This window comes from Acomys minous (assembly GCF_964271855.1).
Source record: "Acomys minous genome assembly, chromosome: 8".
Classification (NCBI taxonomy): Eukaryota; Metazoa; Chordata; class Mammalia; order Rodentia; family Muridae; genus Acomys; species Acomys minous.
In genome coordinates, this window is record NC_140489.1 from 63,329,785 (window position 1) to 63,344,395 (window position 14,611).

The following is a 14,611-nucleotide window of genomic DNA, read 5'->3' on the forward strand; positions in this document are numbered from 1 at the left end:
TAAGATATGATTTGAGATGATTGAAAGTACTGTTCTTTTATATAAAGCATGCTGCCTTTGGTTTATGAAATCATGAAGTCAAGCTGAAGTTGAAGTGCTGGGGACTCAAGAGATGCTTAATTACCTCACCAGAGACCTGCATTTCTCCACTAAGCTACTGTAACAGTTTTTCTTTACTTAATATAACACTGTTAATGTACAAGTTTCATCTTTTGACTATTCATAATACTTTGCCTTACTAATTTCATCTTCCTATTGTCACTAGATACAAATTCTTCCATTTGAATTTTTTATGTTCTGTTTTAATATAGCAAAGTACATCACTTATTTGGCATTTCACGTATGTTTTTAAAACTGTTTATTGGATCTGGGTGTGGTAGTGCATGCCTATAGTCCCAGCACTTGGAGAAGCAGAAGCAGGTGGATCTCTGTGAGTTCGAGGCCAGCCTCGTCTACAAAGCAAGTCCAGGACAGCCAAGGTTATACAGAGAAACCTTGTCTCAAAAACAACAAAACAAAAATCCCTGTTTCTCAGTGGATCAAATGATGATATAGTGGGTACTGTTTGTTGACATCTTTATTATATAGCTTATAGTTTAATCATATACATCTATGAATGTATGTAATTGGAAGCATGGGTGTCACAGCAGAAATGTGGAGGTTATAGAAATTTGTGGAGTGGCTTCTTGCCTTCATTTATGTAGGTTTTATGCATCAAATTCAGGGCATTAGGCTTGTATGACAAATGCCTTCCCTACTGAACCATTGCTCTGGCCCAACTGATTTATTTTTAAGGACCACTTTTTCTGTTACCACATAGAACCTTATATAAAATTCTTTCGAGTGCTGAAGAGCTAGCTCAGTGGCTAAAGCTCAGTGGCTCTAATGGAGAATCCAAGTCCAATTCCCAATGCCTGATAGGTCTGCATGTAACTCTAGCTCCGAGACAGGAGGGAATTGCATCCCCCCTTTTTTTGTGCAGGTAAAACTGGCTTCTTCAGAGAGAGGCTAACTCAAACCTCTTTTCAGAAGAAGTCCCACCGGCGCATACACACACACACACACACACACACACACACACACACACACACACACACACACACACACAATATCAAAGTTTAAAAGTCATTTTTGAGTACGTAGCCAATTCAAGGCCAGTCTGAGATACGTGAGACCCAGTCTTCAAAAACAACAGCAAAATTGTTTCTAGATTCTACCAGTTTATTCTTCCTTTTTACAAGTCTAAAACCTTGCTGTACAGGAGGCGCCACATAATAAAAAGATTCTTAAAAAATTGAGCTTCAGTACCTCATGCACATACACATCCAATTTTATTGCTACATTAAACTGTTAAAGTATACTGTGTTTTCCAAGATAATTGGTTATTCATTTTAAATATTGTTACCTAGCTTATTCCTGTAACTGGTGTTTCTGGTTAGCTTTAATATCATTTTATAAAATGTATAGTAAATTTGTGAAATTAAAAAAATGGATACTATAAACAGGTTTAATAAATAGAAGAGTAAGCCAAGTATGTGGTGCAGCGTGCATATAGGACACTGAGCCAGGAAGATCAAAGGTTCCAGGTCATTCTAGAATATAAAGTGAAGCCTTGTCTCTTCCCCCCACCCCAAATTTGAATAAATAATTTTAATGGTAAAAATGTATTCAGAATTGTATCTTGTAACCCATGGAAGATGTTGTTTCTGCTTCACTGGGAGTCCATTATTACCTGAAAACAGTAGGAGTGACATAGTATATGTGTACATGTTTTTTATTTATAATTGTGTGTGTGTGTGTGTACATACGTATATGAATGCTGTGTATGAGTGTGTTAGTGTGGATTCCTATTGAAGGCAGAAGAGAATGTTACTGGAGTCCCTGGCACTAGAGTTTACAGATGGTTGCTGGTGGAGTTTGGGTGCTGGGCACAACCCTGGTCTGCTGGAAGACCAGGAAGTGCTAGCTACTACTGAATCACTGCCTCAGCCCCAGTTGTTCTATTTTCAAGGGAAGAAGATAGAAAAGATGTTTTGAAGTAGAGTCATAGTGGTAGGAATTGTGCTGAAGCAGAAGTTTCTTCCCCCCCCCCCCCAGTTTTTTAATTCTCTTTTTAAAAATTATTTAATTAATTTATTCTGATTACAACTTGCATACTCCCATCAGAAATTTCTTTTAGGCAAAACAAATACAAGATTTGAGAAAGAAGTAAGACTTTTAAGGAACAAGGTTAGGAATACTAAACTTTGGGGCTGGAGAGATGATTCCGTAGTTAATAGTCGTTCTTCTTCCAGGGAACCCAGGTTCAGTTCCCAGCACCCATATGGCTGCTTACAGCTGGCTGGAACTCCTACTCGGCCTTGGTACCAGGCATACATTTGGCATGCAAACAAAGCACCCATACACATACATTGAAAGAGTGTTGAACTTTATGCCATGTGCATACACACTGAAAAAAATTGCTTGTGTATGGCTTTAATATATTTGGTTTAGAAAGATTGAATTGTGCCTTGTTCTTTCTATATGGTTCGTGACAAATATAAAGTGTAAGTTAAAAATATTTAATTTTCGGGGGGGTAGGTGTACATGCATGTGCGTGTGCGTGCGTGCATGTGTGTGTGTACATGTGGAACCAGAAGAGGATGTCAAGATACCCTGGAGCTGGAGCTACAGGTAGTGGGAACTGCACTTCAGTTCTCTAAGAACATGCTCTTAACTGCAGAGCCATCTCTCCAGCTCCTCAATTTCTACTTTTTTCTTTTACAGATATCTTTCAGATCTTTGGGTTTCATTGTTGTAGTTTTTAATTTTTAGTAGGCAGCTAGGCCTAGTAGTGGCAGTCACTTTAGTTTACCTGGGTTTATAGAGTTGAGTCCAGAGCCATAGTGGGCAACTGTTTAATGAAACCCTGACTTAAACTAATAAAAGAGAAAGGTGCTGGAGGGATAGCTTAGTAGGTAAGGGAACTAGTTTGGCATGTGCTGGCCCTGTGCCCAATCCTTAGTACTGCAAAAATCATATACCCTGTGCCTGTGTGATTCTAGGAAAAGATAAATGAGTCAGAGTTGAGAAATTGAAGGGAGGAAGGAAGGACCTGAATTTGTGAACTTGTTTGTGCAGCAACATTTATCTACCATATATATTTTAAAATATTTATTTATCATATATACATAGTGTTTTACCTGCATGTACACCAGAAGAGAGCACCAGATCTCACTATAGGTGGTTGTGAGCCATCCTGTGGTTGCTGGGAATTGAACTCAAGACCTTTGGAAGAGCAGCCAGTGCTCTCAACCTCTAAGCCATCTCTCTAGCCCCTACCTACCATATTTTTTTTTCCTTTTAAAAATTATTTTATGCTGGCAGTGGTCATATGCACCTTTAATGCCAGCACTTGGGAGGAATGTGCAGGCAGCTCTCTGAGTTCAACACCAGCCTGATCTACAGAGTGAGTTCTAGGACAGCCAGGACTATGCAAAAAACTCTGTCTTGAAAAACAAAACAAAAATTTGTTATTTTATATGTATGAGTGTTTGCTTGCACACATGTGTATGGTTGGTGCCTAGGGAAGTCAGAAAAGGCAGTTTTTAAGAATGGTTCTGAACCACCATGTGGCTGCTGAGAACCAAACCTTGGTGATCCTCTGCGAGAGCAAGTGCTCTTAGCCAGGCGGTGGTGGTCATGCCTTTAATCCCAGCACCAAAGGGTCCTCCAACTGTTGCTTTATTGTTTACTCTTGGTAAAACATTGTTTTATTTGATTTGCATATGTTAATTTATTTTCACTTTTTAAATTTATTTTATGTATAAGGGTATTTTTGCCTTTGGAGGTCAGAAGAGAGTCAGATGATCTGGAAATGTCATGTTGGTACTGGAAACCACACCTGGGCTGTCCTTTGCAAGAGCAGAAGGTGCTCTTATTTTTTTATTTTTTATTTTTATATTTTATTTTGTTACGGAGGAGGCAGATGCTGGAAAATGAACCCAGGGCTTTACACTTTGTGTGGTCCCAGCTACTCGGGAGGCTGAGACAGGATCACTTGAGTCAAGGAGTTCTGGGCTGTAGTGTACTGTGCTGATTTGAGTGTCTGCACTAAGTTCAATATCAATATGGTGACCTCCTGAGAGTGGGGCTCTCCAGGTTGCTAAGGAGCGGGCACCCAGATGGCTGTTAAAGGCTGGCTCACAACCCAAACTACAAGAGTTAGGTTCCCAGCACCCATACCTACCTCTCCAGCCACCTCTAGGACTAGACCCCGCTTACTAGGATTGCATCTTGGGGACTTGCTAATAACTCTGTGCCATGGAGGCTTGCATGCTGGGCGTGTGCCAGCGGTGCCCACTCCACCGTTGTTTGATTGTTTCAGTAGGTAAATCAGAGCTGGCATCAGAGCTAGTTTGAGAAATGGAATCTGAGAATTTCTCTGTGTCATCTGATGATAAATCACTTAGCTCTATTTTAACAAAGGCTGGCTACCTGCCAAATTTTAAAACTGAGCCAAGATGTTTGTGAGGCAGTTTAAACATTTTTTTTCTTTTTTTTGAGTTTGTTTCTCCTACATGTCTAAATCTGCAAACGAGATTTCAATCAAGTCTTCTTCCGTAGAGGAACCAGAAGACTTATCAGCTACCTGAGCCCCTTGTAACCAGCATTCTTGAGAGCTACAATCTGGTGGGTCAGGCAATTTTAATTTTTCTCTTCTCATCCCCTGTTTAATTATTACCCATATTACCCAGAGTGTAAGGGTAAGATTCTGGCATGAGCTCGTCAGCCTGGCTCGTAATCCATCTTTTTATTTTATTTTTTATTTTTATTTTTTTGGTTTTTCGAGACAGGGTTTCTCTGTGTAGCCTTGGCCATCCTGGACTCACTTTGTAGACCAGGCTGGCCTCGAACTCACAGTGATCCGGCTGCCTCTGCCTCCCGAGTGCTGGGATTAAAGGCGTGCGCCACCACGCCCGGCTGTAATCCATCTTTTTAATTCTCACCTTACCTTTTGCCAGTCTTCCCAGCTTAATGTACTTGATTCTGGGAGCCATGGGCTCACCTTTTGAATGAATGTTATGAGTTCCTTCAGAGTATCAGAATGACCTCAACACATTTTGTTTTTAAAGTTTTCTTAAGAATCTAAATATACATGCTCCGTTCCTTAGATTCAGTTTGACCCATGATTTCCTGCTCCTGATCTAACAGTTCTTTTGTCAGTCAAGTCTGCAGTACTCTGTGATCAGAAGCCTAGCTCAAAATGCCAAGGAATAATAATAAATGATGATTATCCTACTGTCAGCCCCATATTGGGTGCCAAGCTGATCCTGCAGACCAGTGAGGGAACAGTGAAGCGGAGAGAAGAGAAAGTCTTGGTGGATACATGGTAGGGAGAACTGAGCAGGTGGTGAAACTAACCATTGAGCAACAACTGGCTGTAATAGGAACCAGCTGTTGAGGAGAGGTTAAGGAATGGAGGCATATGCAATACAAACTGAAGGCTCTAAAGCCCAGGAGAACTTTATTTTTCTGTCTCTGTCACATGCTTACTGTCTGTCTCTGATACTTGCTCTCTGTTGTTACCAGCTTATTGTTACTCCTTGGGCCAACCCCAGTACTTTATTTATGGTTTTTCTTATCTTTTACAGTCATTAGAACATTTAAAAATCATCAAAGCAAGAGAATAGTCTAACAAGGAAATAGAAACAGTTCTGTATAACCTACAGTAAAGCATTCAGCAAAAATCAATCAATTTCCAAGCAATAGTCAGCGTAACCTGATTAATCATAAATTTCCCTGGGCTAAAGCCATTGTGTTTACATGATTATCATAGCAACAAAGCTTGAACTAAATGTTCTCTAATAAAGAAAAATCTTGACTTACTCCCAGTCCCAAGCCAACAGCTGTGCTAACTGCCTCTATTGTAAAATGTCTGTAAAGCATGACTTTCCAAGCCCACTTCTATTGCTCTCAAAGCAGATTCTAAACAAACATTTCTACAGCTAGCTGTATCTAAGCAAGTACTGTTATGTCAAGATCCTAACTTTGTTCCAAGCAGTTTCTGGCTGACTGCACACAGTCAGAGCAAATAATTCCATCATTGTCTCAAGCCTTTGGCCAGATGCCTTCTTTCAACATTTTTTATCACAAAAAGTTTTCTCAATGTAAACTGAACTAGGGCTTGAAGAGGTCTGAAATGTTATGGTGACCATTAGAAGACCAGTTCAACGTGGTCCAGCATCAAATGTCTCTATTCATAGTTTATCTGGCTCACATGTGATGTGGCTTTGTGCATAATATGGAGAAGAGTTGACTAAATTAAGAAATTAGGCAGTGGTCCAGGGAGATATCTTGGTGTGTAATGGCTCTTATTGTGCAAGCAAAAGGCTCTGAAGTCTTTCCTGGCACCCATATAAAAAGCTTAGCATGGCTATATGTGCCTGTAATCCAAGCATTGGGGGACAGAGACAAACCAATGCTAAGAGCTTGTTGACTAGTCAGCTCAGCCCAAAGGGCAAGCTTTTGGCTCAGTGAGAGACTCTGTCAAGGCTGTAAGTCAAGAAAGTGCTGTATGGGAAGACATGTGACATCTTGCTTTGGTGTGTGCGTTTGTGTGTGTGTGCGCGCACGCATGCTTGTGCTCATCCCCATGTACCCACACCATCAGTGTACATACAACAAGGGGGTGGGGGGTAGATCCGTCTTAGTGTGGGGGGAATATGAGGTCATTCTCATGAAATAGAACCAGGTTAGTAAAGTAAGTTACCATCATAGGACATTTTAAGTGAAGCTTGGGAGGGAACTATTCATATTGTGGGTTCTTTTATGCTTCTATTGGGGAGAATGGATTAAAAACCTGAATAATGCTTTTTTTTTTTAACTAAGATGTTATGTTAGTAGCAGGTATGGGCACCTACATAAGCATTTCAGGATATGTACAGGAGAGCGCAGAGAGGCTCATGAGCTGTCTCCCCTAAATGGGGAGCTATTGACATTGATGGCTGTTGGAAGAGAGAGAGTCCATTTTCTTTAAGGAGGTGGCCTCTGGTAGGTTGTCCATCTTCCAGTGGGTGACCATGCACCCATAAGTACATGAGCAGCACAAAAGGAACGTGGTGGATGATGGTGATGATTGTTTGGGCTGGAGAGATGGCTCAGCATTTAAGAGAACTTACTACTCTTGGAGAGGACCCCAGGTTTAATTCCCAGCACCCACATACAGTGGTCTGTAACTTCAGTTCCAGGGGACCCAGCTCCTTCTGCTAGCCTCAGTGGGCACCAGGCCCACACATAGAACACTTTCATACATGTAAGCAAAACACTTGTACACATTTGTGGTCAGGCTTAACAGTAAATTCTGAAGAAGAGGCCGAGGTAGGAAGACGACTAGTTCAAGTTCTACACATTTTATGCTGCTGATCCCAAGCGTTAAAGATGACTGCAGATGTGGGAGGGGGAGTCTGCTGTGAGACTAGAAATATTAGAAGACACATTCTCACCAACATGGCTACCTAGACATAGCTGAGCGAGGACAATGACAATAATAGATAGGCTAGCGTGAGTGGGGGAAAAACCACAGAGCCTCAACCCTATAAAACTGAGAAATGTTGAGCGGGGGAGAGTTTTCCTCAGGGAAGAGCTAACCAAGTGGTTATCCCATATCAGACGTACAGCCCTGGAACACGCACACAACATAATACAGACTGAGCAAGTTCTCTTTAGGTTTATGTATGTACTGTATGCATGTAAAAGCTGGTGAAAAAAGAGGCTGTGAGTTCGGAAGAGAGTAAAGGGAGATACATTGGGAGGGAATCTTAGTAACTTTCTATTGTGAAGAGACAGCATGACCACAACTCCTTGTTTTTTGAGACAGGATTTCTCTGTGTAGCCTTGGTTGTTCCAGACTCGCTTTGTAGACCAGGCTGGCCTTGAACTCTCAGAGAGCCACCTGCCTCTGTCTCCCAAGTGCTGGGATTAAAGGGTGAGCCGCCACCACCCAGCTGACCACAGCAACTCTTATATCTCCAAAGCCTTAATCCAATCCCCAACCCACAACTTCCTCTAATAAGGTTACACATCCTAATCCCTCTGAAGTAGTGCCACTCCCTCATGATCAAGCATTCAAATATATGAGCCTATGGAGCCATTTTCATTCAGATCACTACAGAGGGTTTGGGGAAGGGAAGGGAGAAATGATGTAATTATATTATCTCAAAAATAAAAGAGACATGGGGACAGGGATGAAAGGAGTGGGGGATAAATTAGATTAAGCAAAATACATTGTAAAAAACTCAATTAGTTAAAATTTTATATTTAAAAATTTGTATTTAAGAAATAAGGCTGAGCGTGGTGGCACACGCCTTTAATCCCAACACTCGGAGGCAGAGGCAGCTGGATTGCTGTGAGTTCGAGGCTAGCCTGGTCTACAAAGCGAGTCCAGCACAGCCAAGGCTACACAGAGAAATCCTGTCTAGAAAAAAAAAAAAAGTGAATTTTCTATTACTCCGGTATCAGCAACTCCTAAAATTAATATGTTAATTTTAGTGATAATGAGAAATGAACAGCTGTGGCTTGAAGTCAACAGAGGCATCTTGCTTTGTCTTCAAGTGGTAACTGCTCAGTATTGCCAAAAAGTGGTGGGACTTTTTATTGTTTGGGGAATAGTGTTCTGGGTTCTGTCTTGTTATTTGTTGAGTCATTTCGTTTGGTTTGGATTTTTTGAGACAGGGTTTCTCTGTGTAGCCTTCACTGTCCTGGAACTTGCTCTGTTGTCCAGGCTGGCCTCAACCTCAAAGCTGATCCACCTGCCTTTGCCTCCCTGAGTGCTGGGATTATAGGCGTGTGCCATTGTGACCAGCTCTGTGTTCTGGTTTTGTAGTCAGGTCAACAGTTACTGCCCAGGGGTAAGTTAGGAGAGTAGACCTCTTATTTCCCAGTATATAATGTCACAGAGGACCAGCACCTACGGCAGATGATCTCGATTTGCACATCTTCAATTTACAAGACTTCCTGTCTTTCATTAGGAACATCTAATGAAACAGCACCCATGCTAATTAAATGGAAATTGATTTTTGTCAAGTATCAGTGTTTGCTCTTTTATTCCCTTCTTTGGTAGTTTCTTTCTATCTTTTTTGAGACAGGAATTTTCTACATAGTGCAGTCTGTCTGCCCTCAACCTCACTGTGTAGACCAGGCCAGCCTTGAACTCCGATCCACCTGCCTCTGCCTACTAAGTGCTGGGATTAAAGGCGTGCATTGCCTTGCTTGGCTCAGTGACTAAAAGCACACACTGTTCTTGCAGATGATCCAAGCTCAAGTCTTAGTACCCTCATCAAGAAGCTTTCAACTGCCTGAAACTCTAGCTTCAGGCAGCTGACACCTGTCTGACTTCTTGGAGACACACACACACACACACACACACACACACACACACACACACACACACTACAGTCATATAAATTAAAAAAAAAAAACTTAAGGCGGAACAGTACTGCTGAATCTTTCAAGTTTCTGCTTTCCTCAGACATGTGAGCTTCTATCTACTGATTCCACATGTAGGGGAATGTTTCATTTAGGAGCACAGTCTTTTAAAAATAATGATAATATTAATTTTTTTCTTCAGACTATTAGTATAATACATGCATCTTGAAAAATACTGTGCTTGGTGAAAGAAGACACAAAAGCTACATATTCAGAATCTGTTTAGATAAAGGCATCTAGAATAGACCAGTCTCTAGAGAGAGTAGACCATTGTTGCTAGGGATTGGAAAAGGTTACACACTCAGGACAAGATTTTTCTTTACTGATAAAAATGAGATCTAGGTATTGGTGGTGGTTACACACTGTGAGTTGTGTGTTCCCCAGTGGCTAAAATACTCGTGCTTTATGTTGTGAATGTTTTTCCAAAACTAAAAAAACAATGCGGTGGTGATTGTTTTATGTCGATGGTATACTTTAGCTTCTACCTCAACATTAATCTTCTGTTATATTTTATAGGTAAAATGATCCATTCTATGGTAGCTCATTTGGATGCTGTTACAAGTTTAGCAGTAGATCCCAATGGAATCTATTTGATGTCTGGAAGTAAGTTTGAACCTCTATACAACCTACAAGCTTTATAAAATTGTGACTCACTAACAAGGTTTATTTGTCTTTTGTAGGTCATGACTGTTCCATTAGATTATGGAATTTGGACAGTAAGACATGTGTACAAGAAATAACAGCTCATAGGAAGAAGTTGGATGAGTCAATTTATGATGTTGCTTTCCATCCATCAAAGGCATATATCGCCAGTGCAGGAGCTGATGCTCTTGCCAAAGTATTTGTGTGAACCAGCATAGACTGGCATGAAAAAAAGATTTACTTGGTCAGAAAGGGGGTCTGCTGCATCACTGCCATCAAGGTTACTGAAATGACACTACATGGGAGCTGCCTGCTGAAAGCAGGCGTAAGTTGGGAATCACATCTTAATGTCAGGCTGATTAGTTTAACTGTATTTTGTGGGACAGAAAGGAAAAGGACTCCAGTATCTGCCCTTTTACTGGATATGAACTGAGCGGTTTTTTGTTTTTGTTTTTTAAAGGTGTTTAAGCCAATGTGGAGTCTGACCTTACAAAAAAAAAAAAAAGACTTTTTTGTTGGACTCTGTGTGCTGCCTTAGGGTTAGGAATGTGGTGCTCTTGTGGGGAAGCAAGCTCCAAGAGTAGCTTTTTCATCTCTTAGTGATCTTATGTTTATCAGTTGTATGCCACAGATTCCCTTTTAAACTTATTTTGCTTTAAAAAAAAAAAAAAGAAAAAGAAAAAAGAAAGAAAAGAAAATTTAACTTAAAATATTTTAGCATTAGTTGCACAAAATGTTTGGATAAAATTCTAGTTTTTATAAGTCTTTTTATATATTTAGCCTGTCACAACAGTGCTCAAGATCATATTGATGTTTTTCTGCATTATACAGCCCTGAAACACAGAGATCTCACTAACCTGCCACCTATAACTACTTTCTTCCTCCTTTTGCCTAATACAGCTCAGCTAAGTCCTTCATAAAGATGATAAATCACCTTTGTCTACATGTCTTCTTGAACCAAGGACTATTAAGTGTATTAAAACAAAGCTATGGAGTTTAGTACTCCAAATGAACTCTTTAAAAACTAATCTTGACATCCTATCACTATGTGATATTTTGTACATCTTACTGTATTTACAAGTTTATTTATCAAGGATTATCCATCTTGCTAATGGCCTATTATTTATTTCACTTTTTGTTGGTCTTTATATCCTTTTATTAATGTGCTAAAGGAACCTGTATATCTATTTTGGAACTCTTTGAACAGTCTAAAATAGACTAAAAATGAAATATTTTATAGTTAAGTTACAAACCAAGGTGTTTCTCCCCCAATATACTTACTATCTTGATTTATCATAATTCCAAAACAAAATGATCTAGTTAAAAAAAAATTGGAGAATATTTTATTACCATTACAAAGAAGATATTTAAAAGTTGAATCAGGATATAGAAGTCTGCTGGGTTTGGACTAGTTTCCCCTGTGTTTTTTTTTTTTTTTAGATGTGCTTACTTTTATGGTGTAACTGAAGATTTTCTTTGTGTAATGCATGATTAAGACAATAAAGTATTTTTTCTAGTCTTCCAAAAGCCTTTTCTGATCAGTTTGCGAGTTTTGATGAGTTTTGTAAGGGTTTTGTTTTACAGACTATGAATCAGCAAAATTTTAAGATTGTACCACAGAGCAAACATACAGCTGTTGAAAAATAATGTACATAAAATGCATATAATAAATACTAAATTGTGTACTGTATGCTGCTGTTGGCCACATCATTTTGTGTTGAATAATAAAGTGCAGTACTCTCCACAATTAAACTAGGAAATAGAGGTGGTTTCTTAGTCCTTTGTTTTTTATGCTATTCTTTTTATTCTTTGTAGTACTTAATGATACTCTAGTACGATTACAACAGAAACGCTATTAAGGATACTTTTCAAAGCACTTCACCCACTGGGGGTAGCTTTTAAGCTATTAAAATTAGACTTAGAATGTCATCCTCATCCACCAAAGTTCAGAGTCTAAATTATCAGCTTAGGCATCCTATTACTTTACAATCTGAGTCTTACTTAACACCTGTTTCCACAGAAATGTTTAGCAAAAAATAAAACTTTATAATTCACTAGTAGAAAGTTGTCCTTATCTAGGCAAGTGCTGAACATTTACACAGATACCAGAATCTGACCAAATGCTTTAAGGAATTGTTGGGAACTTAAATGTATCTCTCTGTCTCTCTCTCTCTCTGTCCCTCTCTCTCTGTCCCTCTCTCTCTCTGTCCCTCTCTCTCTCTGTCCCTCTCTCTCTCTGTCTCTCTCTCTCTCTGTCCCTCTCTCTCTCTGTGTCCCCCTCTCTTTATCCCCCTCCCACACAAGTCCTTATGAAGTTAAAAGTTATTGCTTCCTCCACCCCAAGATAGGGTTTCTCTGTGTAACCTTGGCTGTCTAGGACTCACTTTGTAGGCCAGACTGGCCTTGAACTCAAAGCGATCCACATGCCTCCGCCTCCCTGAGTGCTAAGATTAAAGGCATGTGTCACCACGCCCATTAACTTAGCTATTTTAAAGAAAAAGTTTGAAGATATTAATGCCTCTCCTTATTAGAAGAAATTGCAAGTGGAATTAGGCGTTACAGAACTTATATGCAAAATTTTATTTGGATTCTTGCTTTAAAAATCCTACATAAATTCCAGATGACTCAATTGTTACTGACTTAAAAAAAAAACCTAAGTGTTGAGTATATTAAAAAGTAATTGTTGCTTCTGGGGCCTTGGAGGATGTTTGAATGAATCTGAATCTCAACACCCATGTAAAAGGCATGGTATGACTGCATGCAAATAACCCCAGCACTGAGGCAAAGACTAAAGGATGCTAAGAGCTTACTGGCAAGCCAGCCTAGGCCTAAATGGTGAACTTCTGGTTCCCTGAGAGGACACACCCTCCACCCACCCCATCCCCTGACTCAAGGCATTTAACATGTAAAACACTGAAGGAAGACAGCTTGCTCCAGTTTCTGCATACACACATGCATGTTCCACTTATACCAGATAGACACTAGTTTCTGTTTTCTGAGCTGAAACAAATTTCTCCAAAGCTAGTTTTCTTTGTGGCAGCCTTCTGAAGCTATTGCATAACTAACTATAATGCCCTGATTATTGCAGTGCATAAACATTTGTGTCTTTTACAGTGTATTAAAACTATGATGGGTTTAAAAAATAATGATAGAGCTGGGCGTGATGGTGCATGCCTTTAATCCCAGAACTCGGGAGGCAGGAGGCAGAGTCAGGTGGATTTGTGTGAGTTTGAGGCCAGCCTGGTCTACAAGTGAGTCCAGGACAGCCATAGCTACACAGAGAAACCCTGTCTCAAAAAAAAAAAAAAAAAAAAAAAAAAAAAAAAAAAAAAAAGAGACCAAAAGGTTGAAAAAAGAATGTTTTCATTTTATATGTATTTCCATCTGTGATTTATGGAAAATAATTTGACTTGATGTGTAAGTTTTCATGTTATTTTAATTTTAATATTTTTCCTCCTTGATGTTTAATTTTTGTGTCTCATGATTGTATTTACTTTTAAAAAAGTTTTATTTATTCAGATTACAACTCAATTGCCATCCCATCACTTTTATCCTTCCATTCCTCCCCACTTTCACCCTATTCCCCTCCCCTGGGGGGGGGGGAACCTCATTCCCCACTATATGGTCATAGGCTATAAAGTCTCATCTTGGTAGCCTGCTTATTCTTTCTTTGAGTGCCACCAGGCCTCCCCACCAAGGGGAGGTGGTCAACTATGGAACACCAGAGTTCATATGTCAAAGTCAGTCCCCACTCTCTACATAACTGGAGAATGCCCTGTCCATTGGGTAGATCAGAGTAGGGGCTTGATGTTTACTATTGTATTGTCCTTGGTTAGTACAATAGTTTGAGCAGACCCCTCTGGGCCCCAATCCACCCATCTTGATGTTCTTAGAGGTTTCTAAGACCCTCTGGATCCATCTATTTCCCCATTCTTCCATACTTCGCTCACCGAGAGTCCCAATAGGATGTCCTCCCTCTATCCCACTTTCATGATAAGTGGGACGTGTCCCTTGGGCTAGTGTTCTTTTTTTATTTTATTTTATTTTATTGGGGGGGGGGGCTAGTGTTCTTTATTTCAAGCTTTTACCAACTGAAAACCAACATCTCAACTCATTAAAAGTTATAAAATAAAGAGCCAGGCGCAGGCACAGTGGCTCCTATGTCTGTAATGCCAGCAGGATCCTCAGTTAAAGATTTGCCTGGGATATGTGAGACACTTGTCTCAAACAGTGTAGCAGAACTTTGCAGAATGAGCTCGCATATCTGAAATTAAGATGTGCCTGTTGAAACTGGATTCTAACATGTCTTTTGAAAGCTGTGTGTAGTGTGCCATGTCTGTAAGTTCAGTGTTGAGAAGGCAGGGGTTCTAGGCTACTGTGTCAAAAGTAATTAAAAAAATTTTTTTTGTGTGTGTGTCCTTATTAATCTTTTCTTGGATTCTTCACTTACAGAAACACTTGGCATCTTAAATTTAACTTCTTTTTTAAATTATCTTTTAATTCT

General features: G+C 39.8%; 1 protein-coding gene and 1 long non-coding RNA gene across 5 annotated transcripts in view; both read left to right on the top strand.

Moving 5' to 3' along the window:
* Positions 1–11,867, top strand: part of STRN3 (striatin 3) — an 80,048-nt gene extending 68,181 nt beyond the window's left edge. For all 4 annotated transcript variants that reach the window (XM_084791808.1, XM_084791810.1, XM_084791809.1 and 1 more), the window contains 2 exons: positions 9,982–10,068; positions 10,146–11,867. In XM_084791808.1, coding sequence (XP_084647934.1) covers positions 9,982–10,068; positions 10,146–10,315 — 257 coding nt within the window. In that variant the 3' untranslated portion in view covers positions 10,316–11,867. The remainder of the gene's footprint in view (positions 1–9,981; positions 10,069–10,145) is intronic.
* LOC311603054 lies at positions 12–8,727 on the top strand. Its single transcript, XR_014780937.1, has 2 exons — positions 12–1,586; positions 7,268–8,727. It is a non-coding gene; the product is annotated as an uncharacterized lncRNA (long non-coding RNA).
* Positions 11,868–14,611: the final 2,744 nt, after the last annotated feature.